This window comes from Kogia breviceps, chromosome 11 (genome assembly GCF_026419965.1).
Source record: "Kogia breviceps isolate mKogBre1 chromosome 11, mKogBre1 haplotype 1, whole genome shotgun sequence".
Taxonomy (NCBI): domain Eukaryota; kingdom Metazoa; phylum Chordata; class Mammalia; order Artiodactyla; family Physeteridae; genus Kogia; species Kogia breviceps.
Window position 1 is genome coordinate 6,828,393 of NC_081320.1, and position 17,277 is coordinate 6,845,669.

Here is a 17,277-nt window from a genome sequence, read left to right on the forward strand (position 1 = left end):
AGCTGCTGTCTTGACATCAGGGTGAGCCTGGCCCTGAGGCCTTGGTGCTTTCATCAGGCCTCCTTCCTGGCCTCATTCTCACCCTTCTCCCATGATCTTGGGCCCCATTTTGCACCTCTCATTGTGCACCGACTTCCTGGAAAACCAGCAGGGAGGTCTCTTTCTTTTGAGGAGGTTCCTGCCTCCGTATCTTGTGCTGGGCATTTTCCTTCTTGTGGCTCCACCTGCTTTTTGAAGCTCTCTGCTTCCAAGAAACCAACCACCAGTTGGAAGAAGATGGGGTTTCTCTCACCCACATCCACGCCCTCCTTTTAAGAGACTGGCTCCCCTTCTCTGTAAAGGATTCCCCACCCAACAAGGAATTCTCTCTGCCAATGGTGCCAAGGAAATTACCTGAGCTCATTAAGTCTCAATGTATTGAGGACCAAGAGGAGTTCAGGGGAACTGAGCTGTAATTGAGTGTTTACTGTAAGCTAGTGATATGCTAGGAAGTTACAGGGAAATCAATTTGGGATTCATAAATATAAAGAAGGATGTTGTTCCAGGCAGAGCTAAGCTCCATTAAAAATGGAATAGGAAGCCTTTTGAGAGAGTGCGCTACCTATCATGAGAAGTGTTCACGACTGGGCTGAACATACCAGGGCTAATATAGAGGGAATTCCTGCCTGGGGAGGAGGTTGGCAAGAGAGAGCCTCCATGGTTTCTCCCGACTTTCAAGCTTCTACTATTTCATTATAGGGTTCTAACCTTGTAATACAGTTTATAATTCAGAATACTGTTCTTAATTAGCTGTTTTTTTAAAACTCCTTCTGAAGTGAATCAGCTTCATACAGTGGTAATTAGCTTATTGGTAGAAACAATGGCAGAGCCTGAAACATGCATATTTTTTTGTATATGTGACAAGGACAAAAGAAAGCCTGATTCTTACTCTTCCTGCACTATTTTCCAGAAATGAGATCTTCTAGTATCCCTGTGAGGATGTAACAGTAACTTAGCCAGATAACATGAAAATAAACAATTATTAATATGGAATATTAAAAAAATGCTGGAGCTGGATTAACCAGCCTTCAGACAATTGAGCATGGGTTTCTTGTTAATTGCTCTTCTTGCAACTGGAGTGAGCCCAGAAGGCAGGATTATATTTAAGAGAGAAAACATAGGCTTTGCCTATGGGGGCACATAGTCTGGGACATCTGGTAGACCTCACCATATGTGGCCATGTGCAGGGCACACTGGAGGGAACATGACTTCATTATGAGTTAGGTGTAATAATCAAAACATGATTATAGTGGCTCAGCCAAATAGGGTCTTGTTTTGCTCCCAAAAGTCCTGAGCTAGGTAGGTGGTTCAAAGATGGTACGATTGTGTGAAGAAACCATCAAAGACATAGCCTCCTTTTAACTTCACATCTGCCAATTTTATTATGTGGGTTTTGCCCTCAGGGTCCAAGATGGCTGCTCCACCTCAGGCCTTCAGTTGTATTCTGGAAAAAAAGAAGAAAGAAGTAACCTAGAGGAAAAAATGTTGCCTATTTCAGGAAAGTGAAACTTTCCGAGAAACTCCAGCTGACTTAAGCTTATGTCTCATTGGCCTGAGCTGTGTTCCATGCCCAGTTCTTGCTGAAATAGAGACTAGAAAATATAATTATTTCAGCTGGGCTCATCACATCCCCAAACGTAGGTTTTGTTAGTAGAGAAGAGGGCAGATAGATATTGGGTAGGCAACCAGCAATGAATGACATAACGTGTTTGTCCCAAGCTCCCGATGAGGTACCCTGCTCTCTCTGTGTCTTCTATTTCTAGATGGGAGCACCTCCACCATGAACTTTGAGGTTTGGAGATGCTGTTACCTGATAGACTTTGGGAGGAACTTATACTGCTGTCCTTGGCCCATCAGTGTCTAACCATCAGGATATAATTTGTAAATTTCTCTGTCTTCAGGAAGTGAGCCAGAACTGGTCCACTTGCAACCTCAGTGTACTGCAGGGGCTCTGTGGGGATCATTAGCTCCAAGCGTGAAATCTCTCTGATGCCACAGAGAAAAAAGTCTGACATGCCAGTCACATCGTGACTTCCTTCCCTCTTTTCCCCTCAGACCTACGCTGCATCTCCTCCTGCTGGACGCGTTGGTCTTGCTGTCTGTTAAGACCTAACTGAATCACTTTGCTGTACACCTGAAACTATCACAACATTGTTAATCAGCTATACTCCTATATAAAATAAAAAGTTAAACAAAAAAACACCTAACAAAACAGCAAGCCCTCCTGTTTGGAACAGACCAACACCTTGAGATTTGTTTAAGCCAAGGAGGAGGTCATACCTTTAAACAAGAACAGATTTATGGCTCTCCTGACGTCCTCCAGAGATTCCTGTCTGGCAGTGCTCAGGAAAGAATAGCTGAAGACTGAACTCCAACATTTTAGAACTGCCAGAGACCAAAACTGACAGAGACAAAAATATCCAACACAGCCTTGGTGGGTAGATCCAATCTCTGATCTGTCGTTCTTTGGTTTGTGACATGTATCTGTTCCTTAGTTTACTCATCTGTAAAATAAAAACAATGGTAACATACCTCATGTGGTTTTACGAGGAATAAACAAAGTTGGTAGTTAGAACAGTACCCAGTACATCATAATGTAGAAATGTTGGCTATCATTATGATTAGTTATCTCCTATTCTCAAAGGTTTAGTCCTTGTGTCTTGCATGATGGCCAGTGTACATCTCAAGAAGCACAGCAAAGAGCCAGTGGGAATATTAAATTTTAAGTCAGGATGGTTGGTTCTTGTTACTAGCACCAAGGGCTCTTCTCATATCACAAATAATGGGATTATCCTCCAAGTAGGTCAGCATGGCGCGAAATACATGATCTGTGATAGGAATCACTTTTCTGATCCACTTTTATGAACCGCCTATGCCTTTTCTGCCTGCTTTTTCATTTTCGGTACAAGTGCTTTGTTTCTTTCCTTTTTAAAAATGTGGTGAGCTTCACACCCTAATCTTTTGTAGCAGATGTATAAGGAGCAACTAACATCAAAGACATATATGCATAGAATTCCTCTACCAAATCAACTTTTTTTTTAAAAGGACTCTTTAATTGGACAATACTTTAATTCTCTAAACAATGTTATGGTAGTTGACCACATTTTGAAATTATCTTTGTCTTGTTTGGTAGTTGAATGGCATGAAAAATTTCCCTCTGCTTCCTTACCCTCTCCCAAGGGTCATTTTCCCCACTCTTTTCTCTGCTGTGCCTGGCCTCTGACCTGCCCAGCTCTGCTGCTTCTACAGACTTCTGAATCTAATTAATGTCTTCGTAGCTATATAAGTGAATTATGTAGGCAGGAGGATGTTGGAAACTTTGAGGAAGGTACATTCCTTAGGGAAAACACGGTTTTGTAAAAAAAAAAATAAAAAAAATGTCAGTAAAACATAAACCATCAGTAACATTGTTATGCTCATTAAATATCTGTTGCCTGACGAGCAGATACAACCTTCGGAATATCTCTTTTGACATCTGGGCAATAATCAGTGATTATGGAATCCAGCTGAGGGGACAGATAGTCCAAATACGCCACCATTGCAAATTGGCCTCAGCCAGACAACTGGGGTATTGGCACCCCTCCTCCCCTCCCTTTTCAAGCCAGTTCACAACCATGCTTGGGGAGTATGTCCTTGGATGATCTCACAGATGACCCTGGCGGAACATTCTCAAACTCTCCAGAATGTGGGCAGGCAAGGGGGAGGGGCCAGAGTGCTGAAGTTCTCTGACAGAGGATACTGCCAGAGAGCCCAAGGCAGAGATGGTCCCTATGCCCCACGTTTCCATGGAAACATAGGAGGAGTGATGACAGCCAGCACAGCCACACCATCTGCTCAGGACCTGGTGAATGATGAAAAAAATAGAAAAAGAAAGGCACCTTAGATCCTGGGCTAGAACCACTCTAAGAGAGCAGTGGAGAGGAAAGGGCTGAAGACTCTTGAACTCCTAGGTGGATTAAAACCCGTGCTGTCCTGGGGCTCCACATATTAGCATGTCATTTGCAAGCAGAAAGCCTAGAGGGCTGATCCTGCAATCCCTAGATACAATTATGAACACCCAAGAAGCCTCAGGAAGGAGAAGCAGACTGCATGCTGCCCGCAGTCTAGCTGGAACAGGAGGCAGGGTGTGGTGACAAACAGTGCTGGCGGAGGTGGAGTAGGGCTCCCATCACCTTCCAGCAGGACCACCTGCACAGCTGTCTTTTGGCCAGGCAATCCTTCCAGGGGCATGGTGGGATTGTAAAAGGAAAATTCCCACTTGGTCACAAAAGACCTCTGAGTTGCAGCCAGGTCTTCAGAATAAGGCCTGAATTAATAAAGCCATGTAAGGTCTCTCTTCTCTCAATTCGTATCCACAGGGAGATCTTAGCTGGATGCCACAGATTTGCTTCTGGGTCTATTTAGGAGGTTTCCAATTCCAGGCTGGCAGAATGTGAGCGGGGCCCTAGCTAAGTGCACTTGTATATCTGCCTCAGACGGAGTAGGATTCATTTCTTAGTCCCTTTCCTTCATAGATGTAGCCTAAACAAACAAACCTGACCTAGGAAGCCCAGCAGCCCCTCTGGTTTAGCTGACTCCCCCAGAGGCTCTCCAGAGCTGGGCACTTTGTTTAGCTTTCTGTAGTATTGCCTCATTTATCCCTGGAGGGAGAGAAGTCCCTCCAGCCTGAAGGCCTTTACTATGCACAGAAGCTACATCAGCTTCACAGGAAACACCAGTTTTTATTTTTATTTTTAACTCAGGTTGTCTCTTACTCCTTTAGCAAAAAAAAAAAAAAAAAAAAAAAAATCCTCCCTTTTAGTTCTGGCCTTTGAATTCCAGGAAGTCCAAGCCTTTTTTTTTTTTTTTTTTTTTGGTGGTGCTTTTTATTAAGTATTTAAAATTCTGACATCTAGATTAACTGCTTGTTTTGGTATGTGTAGGGGCTGGAGGATAATGGGAACATCTTAATAAACCAGATAAATAATAATAATAAAAAGGTCACCTTATAAAAACTCTCATTAATTGTTCTACATTTTACCTGTAAATGGTATTAAGTTTCTTCCCATGACAACTTAGCAAAAATGGTATCTACAATATTATTTGGATTTCTTCAAAAGGCCTTATTCTCCAACTGGAGACCATACACAAAAACTGAAAATAAAAGTATTCATGTAACTTCCCCTACGTTAGAGGCCCCAAACTGAAAATATGAGCTATTCCTGAAGAAAAAAATGTTTATTACCCACAGTGAAATTGCTTTAGGCTCGAGTATACTCATGCATTAGCCAGAGGCACCGTGTTTACATTCAAATAGAAATCTACCCATTCCTTCGTCGCTTTGGGGGTGAGGCCTCTTATGAGTCAACCACTCTGCCAGCTCTGTAGCCCCAGGGCTTTCTCCCTTTCCTTTTCCAGGATGATCTATTTATCCTCAGCCTCCACCGTGAGGGCAAATCTGTATCCTGAGTTTCGGCCCAGGATGGGAGTCCCAGTAAACATGGTTCTGTTTGTTCTTAAGCCTTCCTGCGTTGTATAAACAGATGTGGTGGAAAGGGAAGGAAAGCCAGATCTCTGTGAGGGGTGGGAGGTCTCCTTTCTGGAGAGGCTTCCCGGCCAGCAGCCCTGAGCACAGGGACAGGACGCATGTCTTATTGGGGGAGTGGAACTTGCAGTTCTTCCAGAGAGGGGCTGTTCCTCTAGCTCTCCTTCACCCTCCGCCCCCCATCCTTTGCTCCTGGGAACACTGTCTGGATGCCTCAGCCGTCTCACTTTTGCCGGAGCAAACATTTGCAACAAGGCTTATGCCAAGGAGACGTTAAGAAGACAGATTTCCTCCCCACCCCCCAGTCTCTCCAAATACACCATAGACTGGGATTTGAGAAGACAGTCCTTCACACCTGTGCTTTCTCCTGTATCAACATTCCCTTTGTTCTTCTGTAGCCTTGTTACTACCTTCAACCAATGAGGGAAGTTTTTAGGGGCTGGGAGTTGCCAGCTTGTAAAATAACAACTTCCGTCAAACTCTGCCTTCATTTACTGTTTTATCTTTTGCACATTAGTTATGGATGCTAATAAAGGAAGGACTGCTTCAGAGCTGGGGGGGGGGGAGGAGGGGGGCCTGAGTGTTTCGTAATCCAACCCCAAATAGGAAAGAATTCTTGTTGGTCTTTTCTTCTCCTACATGTGCTCCAGACTTAGTTTGTTAATCCTCATTCAGAGGTCAGGGAGGTGAGGAGTGTAACTCGTAGGCTTGCCCCAGATGGCGGGATCCTGTGACTTCTACCCAAGGGTCTAGATTTCTGGCAGCCGCAGGCAGTGGTTCTTCCTGCCTAGAATGAACAAAGGGGAGAGCACCAGAAAGGCCTCCCTACGGCAGGCACTTGGGGTTGGGTGCAAGGGATGGGATATTACACTGCCCTGTACTGCTCTCTCCAGGAAGTCCTTGGTATCCTGAGCCACACTCCCAGAGCTGTGGCCAAGAGGACAAGAGAGTCAGGGGACGAAAGAGGGGTTCTGGGTTTTGGCTCAGCACTTACACAAGCAAGGGAGGGGGAAATGATCTTTAAACTCAAGGAAGTAGTCATAATAAGAACTTAATTTTTAGGAGCCACAGTGACACTCTTTCATCCTTCTAGCAGACAATACGCCGCTCTCTAGACTTCCAGATAGGGCTGGAAGTTTGCATTCTACTCCCAGAGGCCTGTCACCCTTCCCTGAAAGAAACAGAAAGGTGGGTTTCCAGGGTCCGGCTAGCTGGAGGACGGGATGGAGGGGACCCCCACTGCAGGCCAAACTGGAGGTCCCATCAGAAGAGGTTTCGTCCCTGATCCCCTCGATTTCACTTAACTTACTGGCTCCAGATATTTTAAACGGTTTGTTTACGGCGCTGCTGCAGGCTGCACCGCCAACTCTCTCCGCGCCGCGGGCGGCAGGGGCATCTCCCAGCACCCACCCAGTCGGCAGCCACCTCACCGCCCGGCCCGCGGGGGCACCCGGCCGCTCAGGAGAAGCCCGGGGCCCCCAAGAAGTGCGTGCACCCGGGAGAGGCCGGGCGGGGCCGGGGCAGAAGATGCGGCAGGCCGGGCGGGCTCCGCATCCCGGCCCTCTGCGCCGCCGCCCGACCCTCGCCCCCGCTCGCCGGACCGCGCTGGGCGCCCCCGGGAGGCCAGGGTCGGCGACGGGGGAACGCGGGGGTCGCGGCGGGCGGGTCGGCGAGGCCTGCGAGCGGCCGGGACCCGGGGAGCGGCGCGGGGAGCGCGGGGAGCGCAGGGGCGCGCGGGGCGGGCGCGGCGCGGGGCTCACGGCGCGCGCGCGTCTCGGCCTCGCCCGCGCACACGCGCCTCCCCGAGGAGAAAGGCGGGCGGGCGCGGAGCGGCGCGGCGGCGGCGGCGGCGGCGGCTGCAGCGGGCCGGCCCGCCGCGAGGGCGGGAGGAGGGGCGGGCGCGGGGGGTGGGGGGGGCGAGGCGGCGGCGGCGGCGGCGGCGGCGATCTCGCCGCTCTCTGCTGAGTGTGCCTGCGCGAGCCGGCGAGCGGGTGAGTGCGCCGGCCGCCGCCAGCAGCCCGGCCGGCCCAGAGGCGGGGAGGGGGGCGCCGGGAGCCCCGAGCCGGGAGCGGGCAGCGGGCGGGCGGGCGGCGGCCGCTCCGCAGCGGCCGGGATGCACCTTGAGCGGCGCCTTTCGTTGCAGCGCGCGGGCGGCCCGAGCCTCGGCGGCGGCGGCGGCGGCGGCGACGGCGGCGGCGGCGGCGGCGCTGACACCTCCCACCATGGACAGCTTCGACTTAGCCCTGCTCCAGGAATGGGACCTCGAGTCGCTGTGGTGAGTCCCTGTGCCGGCCGGGCGGGCGCGAGCCAGCGAGCGAGCGAGCGGCGGGGGACACCGCGGCGGCCCGCGCGCCCTCACCTGGGCGGGGGGCTCGGGCGACCGGCCGCCGTGGGGGCGGGGTGGGTCGGGGGCGACCGCCGCGCCGGCTCCTTCCCGCCTCCCCCGGGGGGTGGCCCGGCCGCCCGCCCGTCTTCTCGTCCCCCTTTCCCGTCCCCTCCCCCCGGTGCTGCCCGCCCAGCCCGGGGGCCGGTGATCTGGGGAGCCGGGGGCAGAGCGCAGCCGTGAAGAGAAAAGGAACCGATTTCTAGAACGTGTCACTAGTGCCGGGGGATCCACCCCTCGGCCCCCCGGCCCCCCGGCCCCTCTCACCTCCCTTCCCTCCATTCGCGCCCCCCCTCTTTTCCGAGGGCCCCCGGTTCACACCAGCGACCCTCTGGAGTTGTGGCCGCTGCGAAGTGCCCTTAGCGGATGCTCCAGCCTCCTGCCTGTCTGCGCCGGGTCTTGGCGGCCGCATCCTTTCTGTCTCTTCCACCCGAGATGGAAAGTGAACCCGAGGGCGGGGGGCGAGTGCTTCTCCGTGCGGGAATTCTGAGGCCCTGGCCCTGGGAGACTCATTTCCTCGAGGTTCGCAATCCCTTTGGGCCCTTTCTTCACACCCCGCCTGGCCACAGCTACACTCCTCCTGTCCCTGGCTCCGGCCCACCGGCGCCCCGTGTATCCCTTTATTCCGCGCTCAAAGCTCGCAGCCTGGGGAGCGGGAGGCTGTGGAAGAACCCTCGGGGTTCTGTGGCTCGGGGTTCTCATATTGAGGAGCTACTGTAGGTAAAGCGCCGCTGGAAGCAGTTTAATTCTAGTTGCTGGTGTGTTAAAAATCCCATTGGCTGTTTCCACATCCCTCTTATCCACCCCCCCCCCGCCCTAATCTTCTAAATGTTTCCAACCAGCCCTACTCAGGTGGTAAAATTACCGCCTGCATATTCCTGGAGGAACTTGTGTTATGTTTAATATTTACGGGAATGAACATCTGTGGAACAAGCATATTAACTGCATTCTGTTCTGCCCCTGGTAATCGCTTATTGTAGAGCTGAGGTTTGGTTTTTTCCCCCCTCCCTTTTTCTTTCAGTCAAGAGTTCACATGTGTCTAAAACTGCAAGTGGTGTGCACATGAATATGCAGTGTGCAGTTTTAAAGCTAAACTGCCTTTTGATTTACAGATCGTATATAATTTGTGGAAATGTGTATATTTTCCATGCTGCAGGCTTCCAGTGACTGATTGTCTAAAGCCAGGTGTAACTAACTAAAGTGGACACAAAGCTAGTGTATTATCGAGCAGTTTCTTATAAAAGATCCCAGGATGAGTAAGTACAGCTTGCTCTGCGTAATGCTGGTGCCTATAAAATACACAAGGATGGGCCCTAATGGAATAAAACTTTTATATATTACACTGGAAACTTCAAAGAGCCAGTGTAGAAAGAATATGCAACACGTTATTACTCTATAAAAATCGCTAATTACAGTGTTGTTGCTGCTGGGGTTATTTCAGCGTTTCATTTACAGATACCTATTACTTTACAGATTTACACTTAGAAATGTTGGTTTCTGGCACAAATTCAGTAGGTTTGCAGGTAGAAACTGTGCTTTAAAATTGACTTTTGCTTTTAAAAGTCACATTTTCAGTCAAAAGGAAGAACTTTTTGTTTCAGCAGGTTTTTAGGCTGCTTGTTTGCTTGCTGACTCAAAACCGAAGCCCTCATGACTTTTACGAGTGGTATTTTGAAATTATCGGCCGTAATCTATGGCTTTTCCAGCACAAGCCTGAGCTGTCTTTCCCTCTGCATCTTTAGTTCCCAGCTGAGTTACCTGGAGCACAGTTACATAATAAATGCCTGTTGAATTGACTTGAAATTTATATTAGCTACAGTACTTTTATTTAAAAATTTTTTTTTAAAAATCATTTTTAAAAAGCTACTGACATGCAGTCAGATCTTAATCAATCCATCCATTTGTCTTTGGCTTATGAAACTGTGCAGGATTTCTTGCTTACAATATAGTAGGACAGTTTGGCTTGACTGAGGGAGCGTTTCTAGTTTGCAGATGTAGAATTTACATCTTCTAAGAGCTTATATATGTCTCATCAGTTAAAGATAAACCAAACTCTTTTGAGTATGCATTTCTAACCCGGGCATTTTCTCAGTCATGGATGAATTTTTTGGATGGTATTTTCTAACTCAATTTTATGGTTGACTTTATAAGTTTTTAAGATTATGGCTTGGTTTTAAGCTTATAGTTGACCCCAAATAACTAACATTTGAGTGCTTTCTGTGGGTCAAACATTTTCATATCCATTGTTTTCTTATTTGAATCTCATAACAAATCCCAGAAGTGGTAAGTGGTAGTAGTCCCATTTTACAGACGAGGAAATGGAGGCTTTGAACTGTAAAATGACTTTACTGAGATCACAAAACAAATGACAGTGGAATTTTTAAACTAACATTTACCAAATACTTAGCCAGACACTGTTCTAAGTACAATGCATGTACTTTAGAATGTTTCAACTCTGTTCTAGTACATTACATGTCTTAGTTCATTTAATCTTCACAGCAACCTTAGGAAACAAGCAATAACTATTGTTATTCCCATTTTACAGATTGGGAAATTGAGGGTGGGGAAGATCAGGTGACCTGCCCAAGGTCACACATCTAGAAGTGGAGAAGCCATATTCGAACCTAGCATTAATTTCAAAACTCAGTTTTCTGACTTCAAATCCAGCGTATTTTCTATAGTATTGCAGATGTATTCCCAGTTTATGAGAGCAGCTCTGAAATTAATTGCAAAACAAAACCTTGATGGACTGGAAATTAAGGTTCTGCTAAAATATAAAAGAAAGGGACGGTCAGAGCCCTTAATTATATTAATTTAAAATTAAAGATTTGGAAATAATACCATGATTTAGGAAATTACATCTGCTGCCCTACTTGAATTAACTTCTAAAATGTATATAAATGTAAAATAGAGACTACTAAAAACTTCTTTCTTTAACCCCTTTTAGAAGAACACTTTTCTTTGGTGGGAGGGGGAAGGTACAGATGTATGGCAAAGGAAAATGGTATTTTAACAAACAGTTTTTTCTCATTGGTGGGCATCGTTTTCCAAAAAAACAAATTGCAGTTTGTTAGTTGTGACTGTAGCTTTGAATCTGAGCTCGCTTAGTCTAGTGGTCACTGGAAGTGTCCCCAAATGACTGTATAGACAATATGAAGAGAAAAGCTTAGTACTATTGAATTTAATCTCCTCTGCTTCCTTGCACATCCTTACCCCTCCTTCCTTGCCCTCCAGAAACTCCCATACTTATTTTTCAAGGTGGAGGGGGAGATTTTGAGCCTGAATTATCCAGATGGCTGTTTCAACTTTTCTTTTCAGCCACGCCTTAAAATTGAGAATTCCCACCTCTAATTCCACTTCCCATTTCTGGTTTGAAGTACGAATGAAGAATTTGGAACAAGGTGGAGGCATTCATTCTATACCCGGCTCCCTCCCTCCTTCATTCAGTAGAGCCGAATCCCTGAAGAGCTGGGGATTCAGTAAGTTTACAGGGGCGGGTGACCAGAGGAGCAGAACCCCTTCTCAAACTCCTCCTCTATCCCCTTGGCTGCTCTTCCTGTTCTCCACCAGCTTTTGATCAGCGGCTGGGCATGTGCGCCCTTCCTCAGGGCCTTTAAAATAATGACCATCCCTTTGAACAGGGTAACAGTTGCTTTCATTTATTCACTTAACAAATTTTATTGATCATCTCTTAAATACAAGACCTCATGCTGGTTGCCACCACGGATACAGAGAAGAGTAAACCATGGGTTGTGCGTGTTATTGTCTAGTGGGGATAAGACAAATACACAAGTATAAGAACGTTTCAGCACTGGTGATTCAGAAGTGAAAAAGACCATATTTGGGACTGGGGTGGGTGGTGGAGGAGGGAAAGAGGAAAAATCGAGTTTAAAAAAAAAAAGGCTTCCGTGGAAAAGGTGGCCTTTGAACTAAGCCTTGGAAGATGAATGGGATTTTTACAGACGGTGGGGGTGGGGTATTGAGAGGACATAGTGGCATCTTGGGCAAAGAAAGAACTGGAACAAAGGCTTTCATGGTGTCTCTGAAAGATCCTTTTATGAATCATGGTGGAATTACCTATACCAAATATTTTAAAGATGCAGAACTTTGTAATCATGAGGTGGTTTCAGTGAATGAGAAAAGCTTTCCACAGTGAACTTGGTCAAAATTGTATTTAATCTCCCTTAAATATAGACACATGTTAGTTACTGGGGAGAAAGTCTGTTGAAATAAAATAGTAAATATTCAGATCCCTCTCTACTACTCCCCCGCCCCATAGCTTCACATAGCCCAGAATCCACTTACTTTTGTTCCAGGAGGCATTATACTTTATATTCTTTCAAAGTGGAACCTTTGAAGTTGTAATAAGTGGATTGTATCATACTCACCAATTTGTTCAATTCAGTAAGCATTCATAGAGCATTAGGCATCCCTCTAGGTTAGGTACCAGAGAGCAGTAGCTTTCAAACGTTTTATACCATGACTCACAGTGACAAGTATGTTTAACAGTGCAACCCACCACATCATTTGTGTGCACACATTCTCATAACTGAAACAAGTGTCATGAAGTAACACTTAGCCGTATTATGGGAGGTGTACTTTGATATTTTCTATTCTGTTTTTTAAAAAATTCCCCATCCGTGGATTGAAACCTGTAGTTTAGGGGAAAAAAGAAACTTACTGTAGCGATGCATAGGAAACAGCATTTGCGAGGAACTTGTAGGAGAATAGGCCATCCACATCCATATCTGCTGTACAGAGCTGACGCTGCCCATTTAGGGGGAGGAGGGCGCATCCTGTTGGGAGGGGTATGGACCTTTAGGGCTAAGAGGCGTGTGAAACGCCTCTTGGAGAAGTGGACTTTAAGAAAGAGAAAATATAAAGGAGGAAAGTCCATGTGGAGCGAAGGCCATGACTAGAAATAAGGAGGAAATAAAGCGTGGAGCTCGTTGGGCGAAGATGAAGTTCTTAACTAACTCAGGGGAAGATGTACTGCACTCCTGTGGGGGAAGGGGAGCCAGGTGGAGGCGCTAATGACTTCGTCTCCAGTAGTGCCTGCTGACCCACTTGGTTCTCTGCAAGTCAATCGCCTTCTTCCAGGCCTCCTTAGGCTCCTCGGGGTAGAGTCAGACAACCACCCGGATCCCTGATCTTGACCCTTATTAGCCCTTCCCTCCAGCCCCAACAAAGCACACATTTTAAGGCCTACCCCTATCCCTTTCGTCAGCCCCTAGGGGTGAAAGCAGTTTGCCAGAACACGGAGCGCAGGAGAGACGCACCTGGGACCCATCACCTTCGCTGGGCGTGGCCTGAGTGCCGGGCTTCCTGGAGCCCATAGGTCTAGCCCCGTTGGCCCCGCTCGTTCTCATTGGCCCGAAGTGGTGGACTGGTTGGCTGCGGTGGCCGTCATTGGCCGAGAGCCCCAGAACACGCCCACAGCGTGGCAAAGGGCTTCCCCAGGTGCAGATATGAGAATGTTTCCAGCGGAGTGGCTTCCAGGGCCAGGGCCGGAGGGCTGCCTCTGTGAAGGGGCAGATGGCCGTCGTGGAGGAGGTAAGGAGGTGTGGATGGGAAGCAGTGAAGTGCTGAGGGCCGGGGGCTGAGGCGTGCATCCACTTGTGTTACCTTGGGTGGTGTGTTTTGGAAAAAGCTGGCGGGGGATTTGTTAATTCAGGGCGTCGAAGTTGAGGGCTCAAGCTCTCAAGCTCGGTGTCAGGATGACAGGGAGGATGCGCGCTGGATGTGCAGATGAGTTTTAACCAAGTGCCTTTTGATGACGATGAACATGAGTATTGGGTGTGTGGGGAAGTAATTCTTTCCTGTGTTCCAGAGTCTCTTTTGTGAAAATGTAGGAGGCTTATAAAATGCTGAAAATCTATTTCGGGAGAATGTCCCTGTGAACCAGAATGGGTCTAATCTATGCCACTTTAAATTTAGCAACTTGAACAAGGCCCTTTGGCATAATATTGGTTAAAGTAACAGTCAAATTAAGAAAAAAAACCTCTGAAAATGAAATGCAAGATTTTTTTTTTTTCCTGTGTAAATGGAATTTTCAACCTGGAATAAGTTTGCCTGTTTAAATTTTCTTTATTTTGGGAATAAAGTCTTGGTGGCAAAATCAAGGACATAAAAGACGATTTTAAATATCATTTAATGGTAACATAATGTTTCCTTGTTTTGTTTCAAAGTGAAATCCATAAAACTTATTTTCAGTGTTGCCTGTTCTCTTTTGTTTGGGAATTTAATTGAGGTTTCTGAATTCAGTTGGCTCCAGCCTCCCTTTCTGTTTGGCCCTGGGCAGCTCACCATCTTTCTCATTTCCTATTCTCAGTCTTGGCTTAATCACTTATAAGACAACAGCACTTATACTGGCCTACCTCATAAGGTTGTGATGTTAAGTAATAAAAGTGTCAGTTGCTTTGTGAATGCCAAATGCAGTTCTTTTCTACCCTTTGCTTCCTTCAGAACGTAGAACGTCTCTGTATCATAAACAAGGAAGGATACAGAAAGGTCACATTGGGTCAGGTCAGCCATCTGGTGCAGAGTTCTGTTCCTGGTAGTGGGACCCAGGGACACTTTTGAGTAGAGGCTGGTAGTTTTTCTTAGTTGTACGTCATAGTTGAGCAGACAAATATGTCCTTACTTATGGTTGTACTAGTAACAAATGTAGATATATTAACCATTACATAATCTTTGATGTTTCACCAAGAATGTATTGAATTACCACCCATTACATCAAATGACTTCATTTGGCTCTGTGGGTCTCATTAAATTATGTCAGGCTAATCATCATTTAGCTTCAACAGAAACAAAATAACACAGTTATACCAAGATGAGAGGATACCACACTATCCAAGAAACTTAATGGGTTTAGTCTATGGAAAGTAACACCTGGGGATGTGATAGAGGCCTCCGAGTGTTTCCAGGTGTTTCGCTGGGTTGTCCAAGGATATAAGTAAATCAGTGGGTGTGAGGTTATCTGACAGTGGTGTGACAGGCTGTCTGTCTCAGAGCGTAACACTGACCTGTCCCGTAGGAGGCTGTAGACCCCCTGCCAGGGACTTTGTAGAAAGAGCTTTCCAGAGTAAGTGGACCAGCAGCAGGAAGTTATCTCTGAGTCCTTCCAGCTTCAGGAGTCTATGATCGGCCCCATCACAGGGGAGCAGGAATCAAAGAGAGCCAGAGTCATTAATTGTATTCACTTGTGTATTTTCCCCTCTGCAATTTCTCCACTCACATGTGGAGAAAGGCGTGGGAGGGTACTTAGGCTTCTTCATGTAATTTCTTCTCAGGAGGCTCCTTGTTAGCCGAGGTAAACAACAGTGACTGTAATTTGGAGACCAGCTATCATAGCAACTCAGTTTAGAGTTACATGCTTAACTGGAGCTGAAATAATTTTATTTTTCCTTGTTTTTTAAGACAGGAAATTAGTTTCCAAAAATCCTCTGGAGTGCTGCAATACGAGTCTGTTAGTCTTAGTTAAATTTTTCTTATCATACCTGCATTTTTTACCTGAGTTATGAGGTGACAGACCAAATTTTCCGTCAATGTTCATTGAAATGTTAATTAGTTACCTGGCAGTTTAGAGAGAAAAAGGCTTTACTCTAGTGGATCATCACCAATTCTGGGAAATAATCTGTCTGTTTTGTTTTCAAATGTCAAAATATATTTGTTTTTCTTTAAAATGTATCTTGAGAGGAAGAAAAGACTTAGGGCTTAGAAAACAGTTTTGAAAACAAAGGTCCATGTGCTTACCTAGCACTCAGGCCAGTGTTTCTTAAACTTTGACATGAATCCAGGTAACTTAGGGATCTTGATAAAATATAGATTCTAATTTAATAGGTGCAGGGTAGGGCTGTGATTCTGCGTTTTTAACCAGCTCCCAGGTATAACTGCTGGTCCATAGACCAAATCTTGAGTAGCAAGAATTAAAAAGATAAAAATTCCTTTGAAAAGAAGCTCTTAAAAAATTCCTCATCTTCTTCTTTTTATTTTGAGGAGGCTTTGTATAATAACATTACAGTTCCACAGTGCCAGGAGGTTACATTTAGATGCAGCATTTATTTTATTTTCGTGAGTCTTTCTAATACAATTTTGATGAGTGAGGGGGTGGTTAATTGTATCGTAGTGGGGATATAGTGAGAAATAAACATAGAAACCTAAGGAAACAAAGTTTGTAATAAATAGGCTAATCACTTTATAGCTTTACAGTTCTTGTCAGCCCTTCAGAGACGGAGTCCTCCTTCTTCAGGAGCCAGTGCTGAGAGTAACTGGATTCAGAGTCTTAGAAACACTCTGGGTTTGTCGGGAATCTCACAAGCGCTCCTGTAGGTGCCCAGGACTCAGACCAAATGTCCCCGTTCTCTTTGGCAGGGAACTGGGGGTAGGGTGGGGCAGGGAGGTGGCAGTGGTGGGAGAGGGGGGTAACTATTTTGCAGAATCACTGCACTACCCTGTGGCCATAGTTGCAAATTGCAGCTTTCCCAGTGTCCTAAAAGAAATTGCAGCTCAGCTCCTGGTGGAACCCATGGTGGGCTCAGAGCCTGCGATGGGGACCTTCTCTCCCAGCACAGCCGGCCACCTCTCCCACTCCATGGGGCACCACGGAGTGCCCCAGTCTCTCAGGTGGTCAGACTTAGCTGCAGTTTCCATGTTTAATTTCCATTTCTACTTCATTAGAAGAATAAGTGCAGATGGGACTGATTATGTGAGTAATTACAGTGCGGTTGACTTTGCTGTGAGATTGGCGGGAAGTTTATTTACTTTATCTTCTTAATGAGGGTTTGTGTGTGTGTGCGTGTGCGTGTGTGTGTGCACGCGCACACACACATTTCCATTCTCTGAGACGGGCATGGAAGACTGGCTGGTAAGAGCAAGATAGATTGGGCTTACACAATTGTGACCATTTCAGATTGGAAAAACAGCTGGCTTTTAAGGAACGATAGTGACTCCTTTAAATCTTGCAGCCTCAGGGCACACGTGAACCCACAGAGGAAGTGTTCGCCATAGGTTTTTAGCCTGTCGTTTGGTGCAGTACTTTGCATTTGTGCTTTTAGGGGCTGTGATATTGCCTTCTACCTCATAATCCGTTATGTTATCTGACTAACTGTGTTTAACCATTTCGTGATTTTGTGAAATAGGCGATGTTGCATTGCGTGTAACTTTTCTTTCTGACTGGGAACAGGTGAGAGGGAAACTTGCGCTGAAGCATGGAGATAGATCAGACCCATCGTAAGGAAGGCATGTGTTTGGTTATTGCTTTGGTTTGTACTCGTATCATCAGATTAATGTATTTTCTCTCACACTGGAGAAAACACTATTTATTGACTCT

At 46.5% G+C, this 17,277-nt stretch overlaps 1 protein-coding gene and 1 long non-coding RNA gene across 8 annotated transcripts in view; one reads left to right on the forward strand and one right to left on the reverse strand.

Moving 5' to 3' along the window:
* Positions 1–1,392: 1,392 nt before the first annotated feature.
* On the reverse strand, positions 1,393–2,538 carry LOC136792120 (uncharacterized). The gene is made up of 2 exons (XR_010835353.1): positions 2,320–2,538; positions 1,393–1,483 (listed from the first exon to the last, which is right to left on the reverse strand). It is a non-coding gene; the product is annotated as an uncharacterized lncRNA (long non-coding RNA).
* A 5,196-nt stretch (positions 2,539–7,734) lies between these two features.
* Positions 7,735–17,277, forward strand: part of AFF3 (ALF transcription elongation factor 3) — a 565,510-nt gene continuing 555,967 nt past the window's right edge. For all 7 annotated transcript variants that reach the window (XM_067007120.1, XM_067007122.1, XM_067007124.1 and 4 more), the window contains exon 1: positions 7,735–7,838. In XM_067007120.1, coding sequence (XP_066863221.1) covers positions 7,786–7,838 — 53 coding nt within the window. In that variant the 5' untranslated portion in view covers positions 7,735–7,785. The remainder of the gene's footprint in view (positions 7,839–17,277) is intronic.